Source organism: Schistocerca serialis, chromosome 1 (assembly GCF_023864345.2).
Source record: "Schistocerca serialis cubense isolate TAMUIC-IGC-003099 chromosome 1, iqSchSeri2.2, whole genome shotgun sequence".
Lineage (NCBI taxonomy): Eukaryota > Metazoa > Arthropoda > Insecta > Orthoptera > Acrididae > Schistocerca > Schistocerca serialis.
This window is the reverse complement of record NC_064638.1, coordinates 678739626-678754241: the sequence shown is the minus strand read 5'-3', so window position 1 is coordinate 678754241 and position 14616 is coordinate 678739626. Positions and strand designations below refer to the sequence as shown.

Genomic DNA, 14616 nt, shown 5'->3' with positions numbered 1-14616 from the left:
AAGTCTCTACTTCGCCTATGAACTCAGAGACAATGTGAAGTATATATAGGGTGTAAACGATTATTGTTTACAACATAGCATAGCTATGTAGTGGAAGTCGAAACAAAGAATTTTATACAAGACACTTGTGGTCTATTAAGTTGGGAAACAGCCACCAACAGGTTTTCAAGACTACATGAGCTATAGCTCATGCGCGTCGCGTGAGATTTTCGTGTTCTCTTATCCAGCTCTCTACACATCGTCATTGATTGTTGCTTGCATTAGCTTGTTATTTCTTCACTGCCTAATTATTCAATGTTTGTCTGTTTGTTGTATCTGCTCGTGACGAGCAACACATCGTCCGTAATTGGTGAGCAGTCTGTACTCGGGGCCGGTTTTCCGTGCGCCACCCTATATTATTTCCCTGCGATCAGCCACATAAGGCTACGGTTGGCTAAACGAGAGGATCTGCAGGATCACAGAAATTACTTCTGAAAGTGTGTAAGAATTCTGTAATGAATAAAAACTCTATACTCCAGGGGGGAGGAAAGTGCCCCCTCTTGGTGCCCTCCATCCTTCAGTCACCTACACTACTAGTTGTCAGTTTTTCATAAGAACCATATACCAAGCACAAATGAACGGTGAATGAATAAAAAAGAGCGGTTCCCAAAAAAGAACGATCAGCAGTGAACTAGTTCCCAAGGATGAACGAGTTTGCCCATCTCTAGAAGACACTGAGAATAATTTTAAATCAGTAGATCGGGGGAAATAAACCATCAGAAGATACATAAGTATGTCGATTCAGGAAGTGAAACCTCGCTTCTTTTAGAGTCATTATTATTATTAATTTTAAGACCCAAAGTGGTGCACCCTACATGTCCGGTGAGAGGAGTATACATTGTTGGTATAGAAATAAAACGAGAAGTAAGATTACATGTAATGCTGGGGAATTTTATGTGTATGCAAACACTTTTAGTAGTGCCCCATTTCAATGTGCAGTTATTGCTCAGCATTGAGTGGATTATTGCAAATAAAGTAACTTCAGATTTTGCTGCCTGAGAATTGACATGTAATTACAACAATCAGTATTATGTGACAGCATTTAAGAATAGGGGAGTAATAAGTAACATAAAATATGGGATAAGGTTAGAGGCTACATGAAGCACATTGAGTGCTGAGAAACCTAGTGATCGGCAAGAATTTTTATAGTTGCAAATAACGCTAAAAGCATGTGAATCAGTTTTGTTAACAGGACAACAAAAAGGGGACTTATACCAAACATCGTTCCAGTTTGGAAAGGTGTTTTTCGATAAACCAGCAGTACTTGGAGATTATATACGTAGCTTTAAGATAAAAGATGATACCCAAATTTTTTTTTGTAAATCTTATCCCACACCACTGGGTATGCGACCAGTGGTGCAGGATGCTTCCGGTGAATGAATATGTAGAAATGGCATAAGGTAGACTAGTCTGTATTGATGAATTACTGGTAAAATTCGAACAAGCACAGTATTTTAGCTCCATGGATTTGACCTTGGAGGGTTAGCAGGTCATAATTGTTGAAAATTTGAGAAAATTTACCATTTGGTTTGAATATTTCAGTGTCCGTGTTCATTAGAGCTTTGGATGCAAAATCAGGTAAGGACCTACTAAAAAAGTTAATTATTTATGTAGAAGATGTATTTCTAATATCAAAAACTTGGGAAGAACATTGTAATCTGTTAACAAGAACTTTGGAAAGGTTTTATGTTAAAGGTATTACAATTAAGCTTTCTAAATGACATTTTGGCAGAGAAGAGTTACAGTGTCTTGGATGCCTGGTAGGTATAAATGAGATAAAGCACAATCCAGAACGAATACAGGATATCAGAGATTGTCCCAAACCAAGGAATGTGAAACAGTTAAGATTGTTTCGAGGCTTAGTAGGATTTTATACAGAGGCAACCTGTGAACGATCCAAGGCTACAAATACTTCTCAAACAAAAGTTAAACTGGATTTGGAGTGGAGAGCAGTTGGAAGCATTCAATAATATTAACTTAGCATTGTTAGAGGCACCAATCTTAACCCTTTAACTGCTCTGGACGTGTTAACGTGCGTGCCTTTCTACCTGTTCCTGTGTGCTCTGAACGTGTTTACGCGTACCACCAGTCCTTCTACCTGGTACTCTGAATGTGTCTACACGTATTCAGAGTATCAGGTAGAAGGACTGGTGGTGCGCATAAACACATTCAGAGCACACAGGGACAGGTACAAAGGCACGCACGATAACATGTCCAGAGCAGTTCAAGGGTTAATACATCCGTGTATGGATAAGCCTTTAAGTTTAGCACTGATGCATTGGAATATGGAATTGCTTGCGAATTGTTCCAGAGAGAGTTGAATCTGACACAAGGAGACCATAATACCTTAGCGTGTGCCAGCAGAGCACTGAGCAAACACGAGTTAAATTGTACTACAACAGGAAAAGAGTTATTGGCATTAATATGGAGTTTAAAGGAATTTCAGACTCCAATTTGGGGGTCTAAAATTATAATTTATACTGACCCTCGAGGCCTGTTCTTCTTAATGGAAAGCGATCTATTACGTAGGAGACTCATAAGATGGGTATTTTCCTACAAGAGTATCATATATAGAGATAAATTACATAAAACATTCACAGAACGTGGTTGCTTAGGTGTTGTCATGCCTACCTATGGGTATGAGTGACATCATGGGAACTGAGGGTCTTGGAGTAACATTCAGCCTAAGACATACAGAACTTGACAACAAGAATAAGGCAGGGTGTACTTGAGAATACATAATTTAAATATAAGTCGTTAACCATGAAACAAGGTGCAGCTATTAACAATCAAACAGTTGAATGGATAATACATGACAATGTTTTGTTTTGGAGATTAAGAACTATAAGATTTCATGGAGATATGTGACTGTGGAGACACAACTTATTAGTTTATCCACAAGGTATATGGACATTTTGGAGTACGTAAGTGCATCAAGCACATTGTCAAATTCATTTACTTAAAGGGTTTAAGTAGAAAAGTGGTATCAGTTTAAGATCCTGTGAAGTAGGCTAGAAAATGAAAAGACGATAACCAAGCTGTAAGTTAGAAACTGCATTCTATAATGCCAAAGAATTACATGACCCTACTGCAGCCGACTTTTTGGTCAAGTTCTGTGAAGAGAAGGTGTAACATATAAATCATCCAAATACAGAAACAGTGGTCCTCTACAAAATATATAAAATTGTATCCCACAAAACATGCAAATACAGGAACAATGGTTCACTGATTCAGGGAATATTTTGAAAGTGTAGGAAAACCATGCAGATTGCTAATAGATAATGACCCACAGTGTCAGTCAGGAGTTTAAGGAGTTTTTGATACGGGAAAAAGTTAAGCTATCTCAAAATATCATCCATGAAGTAACCATTGTGAATGAATTATGAAGGAGATTTCATGGCTGTGTTGAACCTATTGTCCTGCTAAACATACATCTTGGACACAATTAATTCCTGAGTTACAGATTATTGTCAGTGAACTACCACACATGACGACAGGATTAGCAGCTTTGGAAGTGATGAACAAACCATTCATAGGGGCACCATTACTAAAAATGTTTACACAACTGCGTAGCAGCGAGGAGAGCTCCGCCTACCATCCTAAAGGAACCATGGGTCTGATGATGGTTTTGTAGAAAGAACCGAAACCGGTTACCTATATCATTAAAACATACATGATGTGATCAAGACTGAACTTTAGTCAAAATATAAAAATGTTTAACTGGCCTAAATCAGAAGCAATCTCTATGGATGAAATACGATTACACATAGGCAGCAATTTATGTTTACGCGTGGAACAGCATTTGCGACAACATAACTGCGTCATGCACATGTTCTGGAATTTAAGATTGGCAAATTCGTATTGATTCACCAGTTAAGTTCAAAAATCAAAAAGGAGACACAATTTTTTTTCCAAAATATGGCGGACCATGTATGGTAAAGGGGACTCCACACCCGAAAGCTTTGTTCCTAGGAGAACCAACAACAGAATGAGCGAAAGGATTGTATAATGTGGAACTGGTAAAATGTTACAAAGAGTCAGAATAACCTTCGTGCAATAGTAACAACAAGCTGAGCATAGATAGTTTTGTAGTGACAAAATGGAAAAAATATATATAAAATTTATTCCTTTCTTATATCTTCCAGTACTAGGAGCTAATTCCCATAAATGTTAAGTAATGTTTTCTACCTTTTGTATTGGATTCACTATTATTTGGGGTGGGTTTATATACTGTTTTATAAGGGAAGGTTAATTTATCATCAGACATAGCGTACAGGTACCCAGGTACCAGCCATCTTGAGTGTTAGCTTAGTCTCTTTTTTTTTGGGGGGGGGGGGGGGTTGTCACAGTTTGGGATCTTCCTATGGAGATAAAGAAGTAGATGACATGCTAAAACTGAAATGCTAGGGAATCCAGTCACAACACAAGTGAGGAGACGGGAAGGAAATGTGCCTTAGGGAAGTTAAGATGATGTTGTGTACCAAAAGAAATGCACAAACAAGGTGCACAGTGAAGCAAACAGGAACTCAAAAAGTCTAATAGGGAGGCTGCAGGAAGTGTGGCAAGAAGGTCAAAGAGCAATAGGATTAGGATACTTCAGTACTCGTATTGGTAGTTGTGTGATGTGATGCACATTGTGAAGAGAGAAAGAAGGGAGGTTTACAGGGTACATTACCCCACAGATGGGAACCTACATCAGGTTAGGGTGGACCCGAAGGAGGGATGAACCAACCACATTTTTTAGGATGATGGGAGAAGAAGGTTAGGGGTGGACTCCGTATCAAGCTTCTGTACTATGGGGAAAGATTAGCTCTACCTGGAAATGCTGTAAAGTGAAGGAAACTTATTAAAGGGCAAATGTTTTATTTGAAATGAGTTTTCCACCAAACTGAGGAAAGTATGACATAACAGTAATAAGGGAATTATGAGAGTCGCCTGTTTCTGTGCTTCACTGTGCTGGCTGTATGTGCTCTGAGATTTGGCCCTAAAAAGTAAGGATGAAGTGCTGGCACATCTCTGAATCAACAATATTTGAGTTACAATGCAATGTTTCCCTGAACATGATATTCTTGTATGAGAAGTATAAATGTTATTTGGAATCTTAACAGTTTTGGAACCAAGAGTTCCCTTTGGCCAACATATTGTAATTTGATGAATAATTGTAATTAAAAAGAAAAATGGGTATGATACATTTTCATTTTAAATAAATATGAAAATGTTAAGGAGATACTTAAAGGAAACAAATGCAGAGTATTATTAAGAATTAGAGACAATGTTCAGCAGAATTTGAGAAAATGGACTATACTGGCCATGTGTGGAATGGTGGCATGTGTGTGAATTTGTGTGTGTTTCTTCATCTGATGAAGGACTTTGATAGCCAACAATCTACTTTTAAATGTGCCTGACCATCACTCAACACCACCTCTGTGTGGTGTGGAGCAATCTATTCAAATGTAATTTATCATGCGTTATCCAAGAATTTTTACAAGGGTCTTTTCTTTTTGACTAGTTGTTTCTCTGTTGCAGTCACTGTTTCATGCCTCATGCTCCCTTGAAACTCTTAACAGTCTCTATATATTTCAACTATATGAAAAAGATAGATTGCTGCTCACCTTATAGAGGAGAGGTTGAGTTGCAGACAGGCACAACAAAAAGACTGCTATACATTTTAGTTTTTGGCTGAAAGGCCTTCTTTTGGAGTAGAGAACACACATTCACACATAACCACTGTCTATGGTCATTGTGGCCAAACTGAGTCATAATTGTGCCTGATGGCAACAAAAATCCAGTGCTGGTTGTGAGAAGGCATGGAGTGGAGACATGTGGGGGGGGGGGGGGTGGGGGTGGTATTGTGCTGCTTTTGTGAGTGCGCATTGACATGATGGGGGCAGGGTAGTTTGGAGGATTTTTTGGGGAAGGGGGGGGGGGGGGGAAGGAGAGAAATAGAGAAGAAGAAAAGGACCAGTGGGTGTGTTGGTGGAACAGAAGGTGGGGATAGTGCTGGAGTGGGAGAGCAGGGAAGGGGTGGAAGACAGGGACTATCGAAGGTTGAGGCCACGGGAAGTTACAGGAACAAACAATGTGCTGCAGTGAGAGTTCCTACCTGCGCCATTGAGAAAAGCTGATGTTGGTGAGAAGGATCCAGGTGGTGCAGGCTGTGAAGCAGTCATTGAAGTGAAGCACATTGTGTTGGGCAGCAACTGGGTGGTCCAGCTGTCTCTTACCACAGTTCGTTGATGGCCATTCATGCAGACAGCCAGCTTGATGATTGTCATGCCCACGTAGGAAGCAGTACGGTGGTCCCAGCTTAGTGTGCATATCACGTAACTGCATTTACAGGTAGCCTTGCCTCTGATGAGATAGGTGATGCTTGTGATCGGTCTGGAGTGGATGTATGGGAGAGGTCTTGTTGGAAAGATATGAGTCATGTGGCAAGGGGTTGGTGGCAGAGGTGGAATAAGGATGGACAAGGGTACCTCTAGTTTTGGTGGGTGGCAGAATACCACTGAAGGAGAGGTGGGAAGGATAGTGGGTAGGATGTTCTTCATTTCAGGGTATGACGAGAGATAGTCGAAACCCTGGCAGAGAATGTGATTCACTTGCTAGAGTCCTGGATGGTGCCGAGTCACAAGGGACTGCTCTTTGTGGCCGAATTGTGGGTATGTGGGAGGTGGTAGGTGACTGGACAGAAAAGGTCTGGAGATCTGCGTATGTACAAGGTTGGCAGGGTAATTTCAGTCTGTGAAGGCATAGGTGAGACCCTTAGCATATTTGAAGAGGGACTGCTTATCACTGCAGATGCAATGACCATGAGTGGCTAGGCTGTATGGCAAGGACTTCTGGGTATGGAATGATGGGCAGCTGTCAAATTGGAGGTTTTGCTGGTGGCCAGTAGATTTGATGTGGGCATTGGTACTGATGTACCGTCCTTGAGGTGGAAGTCAACGCCAAGGAAGGTGGCTGTTGAGGAGTACCATATGAAGCAAATGGGAGAAAAAGTGTTGAGATTCTGGAGGAACGTGGATAGGATGTCCTCACCCTCAGTCCAGATCATGAAGGTGTCTCCAGTGAATCTGAACCAGTTGAGGGGTATCGGATTATGGTTGGTTAGGAAGAATGCCTCTAGATAGCCTGTGAATAAGTTGCATAGGATTGTGCCATGCAAGTGCCCATTGCTGTACCATGGATTTGTTTGTAGGTGGTAACTTCAAAGGAGAAGTAATTGTGGGTGAGGATATAATTGAACATGGTGACCAGGAGGGAGGTCATAGGTTAGGAATCAGTTGGGCATTGGGAAATGTAGAGTTCAATAATGGCAAGACTGTGGGCATTTGGAATGTTAATGTGGAGAAAGATGGCATCAGCAGTGATGAGCAGGTCACCATGCGGTAAAGGAACAGGAACAGTGGAGAGTGGGTGAGGGAAATGGTTGGTGTCTTTTATTTAGGAGGGTAGATTACAGGTCATAGGCTGAAGACTTTGGTCCACAAGAGCAGAGATTCTCTTAGTGAGGTCACAGTAATCAGCCACAATGGGGCATCCTTATCGAAGACCCATCTTCCTTTCTTCAATTTGTTGAGTTGTAAAGGTAAAAACTCCATGAATAGTGAAAACACTAACTCATCAATAGTTGCATGAATAAAACTGAGAGCTTTGCTAGTATTCTTATGAATCCTTCTTGAGAGCTCTTAGGTCCACACACATGCCAGCACTGGCTGGGACTGCAGCTTAACTGCAGTTATGTGTTCTATTGGGAAGAGTGGGCGAGGGGAGAAATGAGGTGGGAATAGGAGTTTGGGTTGAAAAGGGTGACAGATGGCGGGGGGGAGAGAGGCAGCAGATGCATAGGACATGAATGTGGTTCAGGCAAGCTTATTTCAGCTGCAGGCAATGGGAGTTATGTGTAGCACACAATAATGTCAAGGAGTGACTGGGCTTCAGATTCTTATCTCCTTGCCTGGAAATGAGGAGCATCCTACTTGCAACTTCCAAAATGGTATTCCATCACCCACCTTGTATGTGCAGTACCCTGTTCTATCTTCATGTCACACCAACTCCAACCACTTGCCATATGAATCATACCCCTGTAGAAGACACAGATGAATTACCTGTCCAATGCATCCACCTTGCACATCCTACTCCAGTCCTGCCACAGGTGTATTCTAAACTATTAGAGGCAGAGCCACCTGTGAAAAGGTATGCCATGTAGCAGCTCTGCTGTAATTTCAACAACACGTGGTACATGGGCATGGCGATCAACCAGCTAAATGCACTGCCATCACCAAACTGTGAGTGAGAATGGAGTTGACAACCCACCAGCGGATAATGCTGTTTACCACATCTTGCTCAACCTAAATTGCTGCTTCACAACCCTTGCCATCTGGGTCTTCCATACATTTTCTCCCCCCCCCCCCACCAATACCAGATTCTCTGAATAATGTACATGGAGTTGTCCTTGCAACACATTCTTTGACCTTGTAATACTTCTGGCCTCTATCACTGGTAGACCCTGCCCCATCTCTGGTAGACCCTGCCTCATCTCTGATAGACCCTGCCCCATCTCTGGTAGACCTTGCCACATGATCCTTCATTCGTCCTGCAGTCACATCATTTTCTCTATAGTCTCCCTCTTTGTCTTCCTCTTGTTCTACCTCTCCATCCTAATGCACTCCACTGCATCATCATCATCATATGTTACACACAACTCCCTCTGCCTGCAACCAAAATGAGCGTACTGGTTCCACATTTCTATCCTTGGCACCTGGTGCCCGTTCTTACCAGCTGTCAGCCACCTTTCCCAAACACTTCCTCCTGCCTCCTTTTTCACCTCACCCACTCCTCCTGACACAACACCAGTCAAGTTGGACTGCTGGCAGAATGTAGTCAGCTTGGACTATATACTCTACAAGTATGTGTGTGTGTATTGTGTAGGAACGGGGGGTGGGGTGGAAGGTGGTTGCACCTGCACATGCACATGTGTGTGCTCTATAGCTCTGAAGAAGGATTCCTCCGAATGCTAGCAAAGTGTTCAGACTTGTTTATCTGCCTATTAACAACTCAGTGCCTCCACTATTCAGTGAGTTGTTACCTTCCCTCCTTAAAGTATTTACCATGATATAATCTATGTGAAATCTTCCATTATCTATTCCACAAGTACAGCTTACTTTTATTATTCTTGATTAAATAGTGGTCTATTCAAAATTCTACCAAGTAGCTGCCTGTTTAATCTCCCGCCCCCTGTCCCAACCCTTTGTCTGTCCATGTTTTTCTACCATTCTTTTGTTCTGTCTCTCACTATTCAATTCCAGTCTCCCATCACAGTTAAATTTTCATCTCTTTGAATGAACTGAATAATTTATTTTGCCATATGTACCAGTCTCTCCTTCCCTTTATATTGAACTTTAACGTATCCAGTTCTCTTTTCTATTTCTCTAACATAACCAACACAATTAAGGGCTCTAACATTCCATGCCCTGCCCTATAAAATGGCAGATTTGTTTTTCCTTCTAATATGTACACTTGGCTATTCCCTGTCTGGAGATCAAAACAAAGCTATGAAAAAATCCTGTGCTCTTGGGCAAGCAAATGTTAGTTTGGCCTTTCTAGAGATATCCTTCCAACATCGTTGCACCTGTGCTTAAGATGTCCGTATTGTTGAGGAACATAAACATCTCCAATGTGGCAAGATCCAAGGATCATGAAAGGGTGATATGGGGAGCTGATAGTGGTGTATTGCACCTGGAAATTTAAATTCATTTCAAGGTACATCATATTGTCTCCAACCATTTACTTATTTAATTATAACTTTTAGTTAACTGAAAGTGAGAAATGATCAGTTCCCTGGAGAGATCACAGAATAACACTTCCTGTAAAGGAAAGCTTTGCTGCCATTGTTTTGATGCAAAACTTGGTTGTACGTGCACACACGCACACACACACACACACACACACACACACACACACACACACACACACACACACACAAACTAGAGCCCTTGTTTATTCAGATCATATTTCCACTTTACCCCCCCCCCCCCCCCAATTCCCACCATAATCAACAGCTCATTCGACTAAGTTCTGCATCCATGCAATACTTTTCTTTAAGAGTATTAAAGTTATTTAGAAACCTCTCTGGCGATCTGATCATCTCTGTTACAGTCAACATTTTTCCCCCTACAATATTGTACAATACAAGTAGTGAATGGTACTTGATCACACGATATTATTATTTCACACGTGGGTCTAGTGACTGTCTGTGTCATATAAATAGCCAGCTTCATACAAACAATGAAAAATGTCAGCAAAGTAAGTCTTCCATAAAAATATTTGTAAGATTTGTGAACAGTGAAAACTGCGTAAGTAATGCTGAGTAACTCTTTACCACATTTCTGATAGAAAATAATCTACCACTAGCATGTTCTGATCATGCAGGCCCTCTCTTTTGTAAAATGTGTTCATGTTCAGCAGTATCAAAGAAATAATACTCCAAAATGAAAATTGATGCAATACTGTCATGCTTAACTGCATCAGTACAAAGTGAAATTGCAGGTGTTGTCAAAAATATCCCATTTGCTTTGAATGCTGATAGTACCAGTATGAATGAAACAAAACTCTATCCAGTTGTGTCTTATTTCACTGTGGAAATTAGCAAAATAAGCTTAGTGATACTATCTGTAAAAGAGTCTACAGTGAACACAGGTGAAGGTATTTTTTAAATACAGAATTAAGAGAAAAGGACATTACTTGGAAGAACTGCAGTGCCGTCTCATAAGACTGGCTTTTTTGTTAAAACACCGACAGAAAAAAAATCTCAGCACCAAGGTGTTGTGCAGCATAAACGAAAGGTGGTAGGTGTGTTTCTATGTCTGAAACATGATGACTATTCAAATTTCGTGCCAGTTGCATAAGAATGGTGCTAGTAACTCCACTGTGAGGATCCGAAATCAGGTTTTCTTTAAATACACACTGTAATGGTCGTGAGTGTCAGTTACCTTTGAGGTTGACATGGTGAGTTGATGTTGGTCAAGAATACCATTAAGGACCAAGACGCCATTGTCAGCACCTCACTGAGTTTCAGTGATGCCATGTAATAGGGCTACAAGAAGCTGGATGTTCCTTCTGTGATAGTGCAGAAAGACTTGGCAGGAATGTAGCCACTGGACATGGAGCTGGCAGCAGTGGTCACGAGAATTTACAGTCGCAAGAAGGCTGGACTCCAGATGGCCAGGTGGCATTGCCAAGAGAGAAGGCCATCGTATTTGGTGTATGGCACTGGCACATCATACTGTGTGTGCAGCAGTAATTTGAGCAGCACTAGGCACCACAGTGACACAAAAAACTGTTAAAAATTACATAATTCAAGGACACTCCGAGCCAGATGCCCTGTAGTGTGCATTCCACTAACCCCCATACCAATGCCGTTTGTGACTTCAGTGGTGTCAAGCTAGAGCTCATTGGGGGGGGGGGGAGGATGGAGGTTTGTTGTGTTTTATGATGAAATGTAGTTCTGGTTGTGTGCCAATGATGGCCGTGTGTTGATTAGGAGGAGATCAGTTGAAGGCCTACAACCAACCTGTGCTAGATGCACTGGACCTATGCCTGGAGTTGTGGTCTGGGGTGCAATTTCATATAACAGCAGAAGCTCTTTCATGCTTATCTCATGCACCCTGACTTCAAAATTGTATGCCAGTCTGATGAGTGAACCTGTTGTGCTGCCATTCATGAACAGCAATCCAGGGCGTGTTGTCCAATAGGGTAGTGCTCCCCCACATACCACTATTGTAATGCAACATTCTCTACAGCATGTTGACATGTTGCCTTGGCCTGCTGGATCACCAGATCTGTCTCCAATTGAGTACAAATTGGACATCATTGGAATACAACTCCAGCATCAACTGCAAAAAGCCTTAACCATCCCTGTACTGAGTGACCAAGTGCAACAGGCAAAGCAACTCCATCCCACAAAATGATGTCTGTCACCTGCACAACACAATGTCTGCACATTTACATGCTTGCAATTCAACATTCTGGTGATTAATGCACCAGCATTTCATATTTGCAATGGCTTGTTTCACACTTACATTAACATGCGATCTTGCAATGTTAACCACTTAAATATGTTACCTAGACAAATGTATTCCCGAGATTTCGTTACTCTACATTGATTATTCTTTGTGTTGCAATTACTGATAGCTGCTTTCAAAACTTGGCATCCCTGCCAGTGTAGGAAGGCCTTGTTGGATAATATTGCATGGCCAGGTCAGTGAATCGTCCAGACTGTTTCCCCTCTGCAACTACTGAAAAGACTGATACTCCTCTTCAAGGATCATTGTTAGTTTGGCCACTTCAAATACCCTTTCTGTGTTGTCTCAAAATCTAAAATATGGCTACCTGTATCACTGAGCAAGCCACCCTACTGTGGGAAGAACCAAGGTTTGTGAGGAAACACATGGTATAAATTGATTGATGACATAATGCCTTTAGAGTGAAAAGATTGTATAAACACTCCACAAGGAAAAATATCTTTTGTTGCCAAATATGTCACCATACAGACAAACCCAGTGAATAATGAATTCTAGACAGGGTATTAAGGAGACGTGGTTGTTGTAATTCTTGTAACAGCATTATGAGATTAAGCTTATTTCATATAAAATTTGATAACCTGGAAGAAATGTTAAAGCAAATAGAATTAGTATAATTGTGGGTCTTGTTGTTGTGTTGTGTTGATCACGTGGTGTAGTGATAGTGTCTGAATAAATCAGTCAAATCTGCATTGATCTTCACAGCTGCAGTGAGAGGTAAGTGATAAATGTAGGAGGCTGCAAGTACCATATAGATGTTTGCACCATTTATAGGTACAAACATGATGTTTGGAAATGTGAACTGCCAGTTAAGAATCAAGATGGGTTCTTACTTTATAATGAGATTAGTAAATTCCATGTTTGAATATCACTTAAAAAACCTTTAGAAGTTATTAAAGAATAAATTAGCATGTAGACTAAAATATAATGCTTGTGAAATTGCTTCAAACTGTAGGTCATAACTACCAACATCTTGTCATCACAATTACGTGAAAAATTGTGCACTAAAGAACCTGTACTTATTGCTAGCTCAGCATCTTAGTTTATTTGGAATATTACAAAGATATCAGAGGAGCATTCTGGAAGGAAACTGAGGTAGATGACAAAATGCAGCTACTCATATTGGGGAGTTAGACTGTGGATGTACATCTTTTCAGTGGTGTAGAGTAGCATCTGTCACTGTTATGAGGTAGTGAGTAACTGCATCTTGTTTCATGTAAAATATTGTTAGACTTGTTTCTTGAGCTCTATGCACATTTGAAAACAATTTTTTTTCCCCCTTCAGATTGCAGCAATTGTGTCGTGCAATAGGAGCAGTGCCAAGTGTGTCAAATAAAAATATTGTAGTTTTGAAGGCACCATTACCTCCATTAACATCTGTTGGTGGTGGTGGTGGTGCTGGCAGAAATCGTCGCACAGGAAGAGGAGGACGTCAGCAGTAGCAACCCAAGTGAAAATTTTTATTTTGTGCTGCAAGAAAAGTAAAATGATCTCTGTTGTTATATTCTCTCTGAATATTTTTCATATTGTACTGAAAAATTTCTTGAATGAATATATTGTAAATTAATATCTGATTAAAGTTCAGATAATTGTCTTTGGTTGATGATTTCAACATTGTATTTATCCTTTATTTGATGTCCAGAAAAACTTGTTTTACTTCTCAATATATTTTTAAATATAATACAACTCCTCCTGCTCCCAAATTCTTTTTGTATATGAGGGGCATTCAATAAGAAATGCAATACATTTTTTCTCAGCCTTATTTGGTTGAAAAGTGCTGAATTTGTTCTGGGATATAGTTAACTGTTCCCATTTCAGCCCTTGTAGTTTCATGAAAATCAGGTGCATTCCAAGCAGAGCCGTCATTGAGTTCCTTTTGGTGGAAAACCAGAGACCACAGATTTTCATAGGCACTTGCAGAATGTCTGTGGAGACTTGGCAGTGCAAAAGAATATATATATATATATATATATATATATATATATATATATATATATATATATATATATATATATATATATGCTGGCCTCACTGTAGTGACCCGCATAAACTCCATACCCAGGATCTGTGCACGCAGTTGTAAGATGCACTACTGAAGTGAGCAGACACTAGAACTGTCAGAGACCACCACTCATGGACACACATGCATCCTCTCCTCAATGCACTCTACCAGATAGCTGACAGCTTATAAATTCGGGCCCAGTCAGCCTCGGTCTCAGTTACACATCGACATTCTAATTAGTGTTATTGCCCTAGTAGTGTATCCACTCCGTGGCAAGTATCTTCTGTCTGTCATGTCTACCCGTCTGTTGCGTTCATCTGTCTGTTGTGTCCATCATTGTCCATATGCTCTTGTGGTTAGAACACATTGGTGATGAGTAGGGTCATATTTTCATATGTTTGTTGCATAGTTGCTTTTCACTTCTTGACATGACATGGAATCTCTGCTACAAATGTTGGTGCTACAGCAGAAGGATCTTATTACACTCGTGCAACA

At 40.7% G+C, this 14616-nt stretch overlaps 1 protein-coding gene across 1 annotated transcript in view; it reads left to right on the top strand.

The window, feature by feature from the left end:
* Positions 1-13723, top strand: part of LOC126480226 (uncharacterized) — a 69374-nt gene extending 55651 nt beyond the window's left edge. Inside the window, exon 7 of the mRNA XM_050103848.1 lies at positions 13405-13723. Coding sequence (XP_049959805.1) covers positions 13405-13561 — 157 coding nt within the window. The 3' untranslated portion in view covers positions 13562-13723. The remainder of the gene's footprint in view (positions 1-13404) is intronic.
* The last annotated feature ends 893 nt before the right edge of the window (positions 13724-14616 follow it).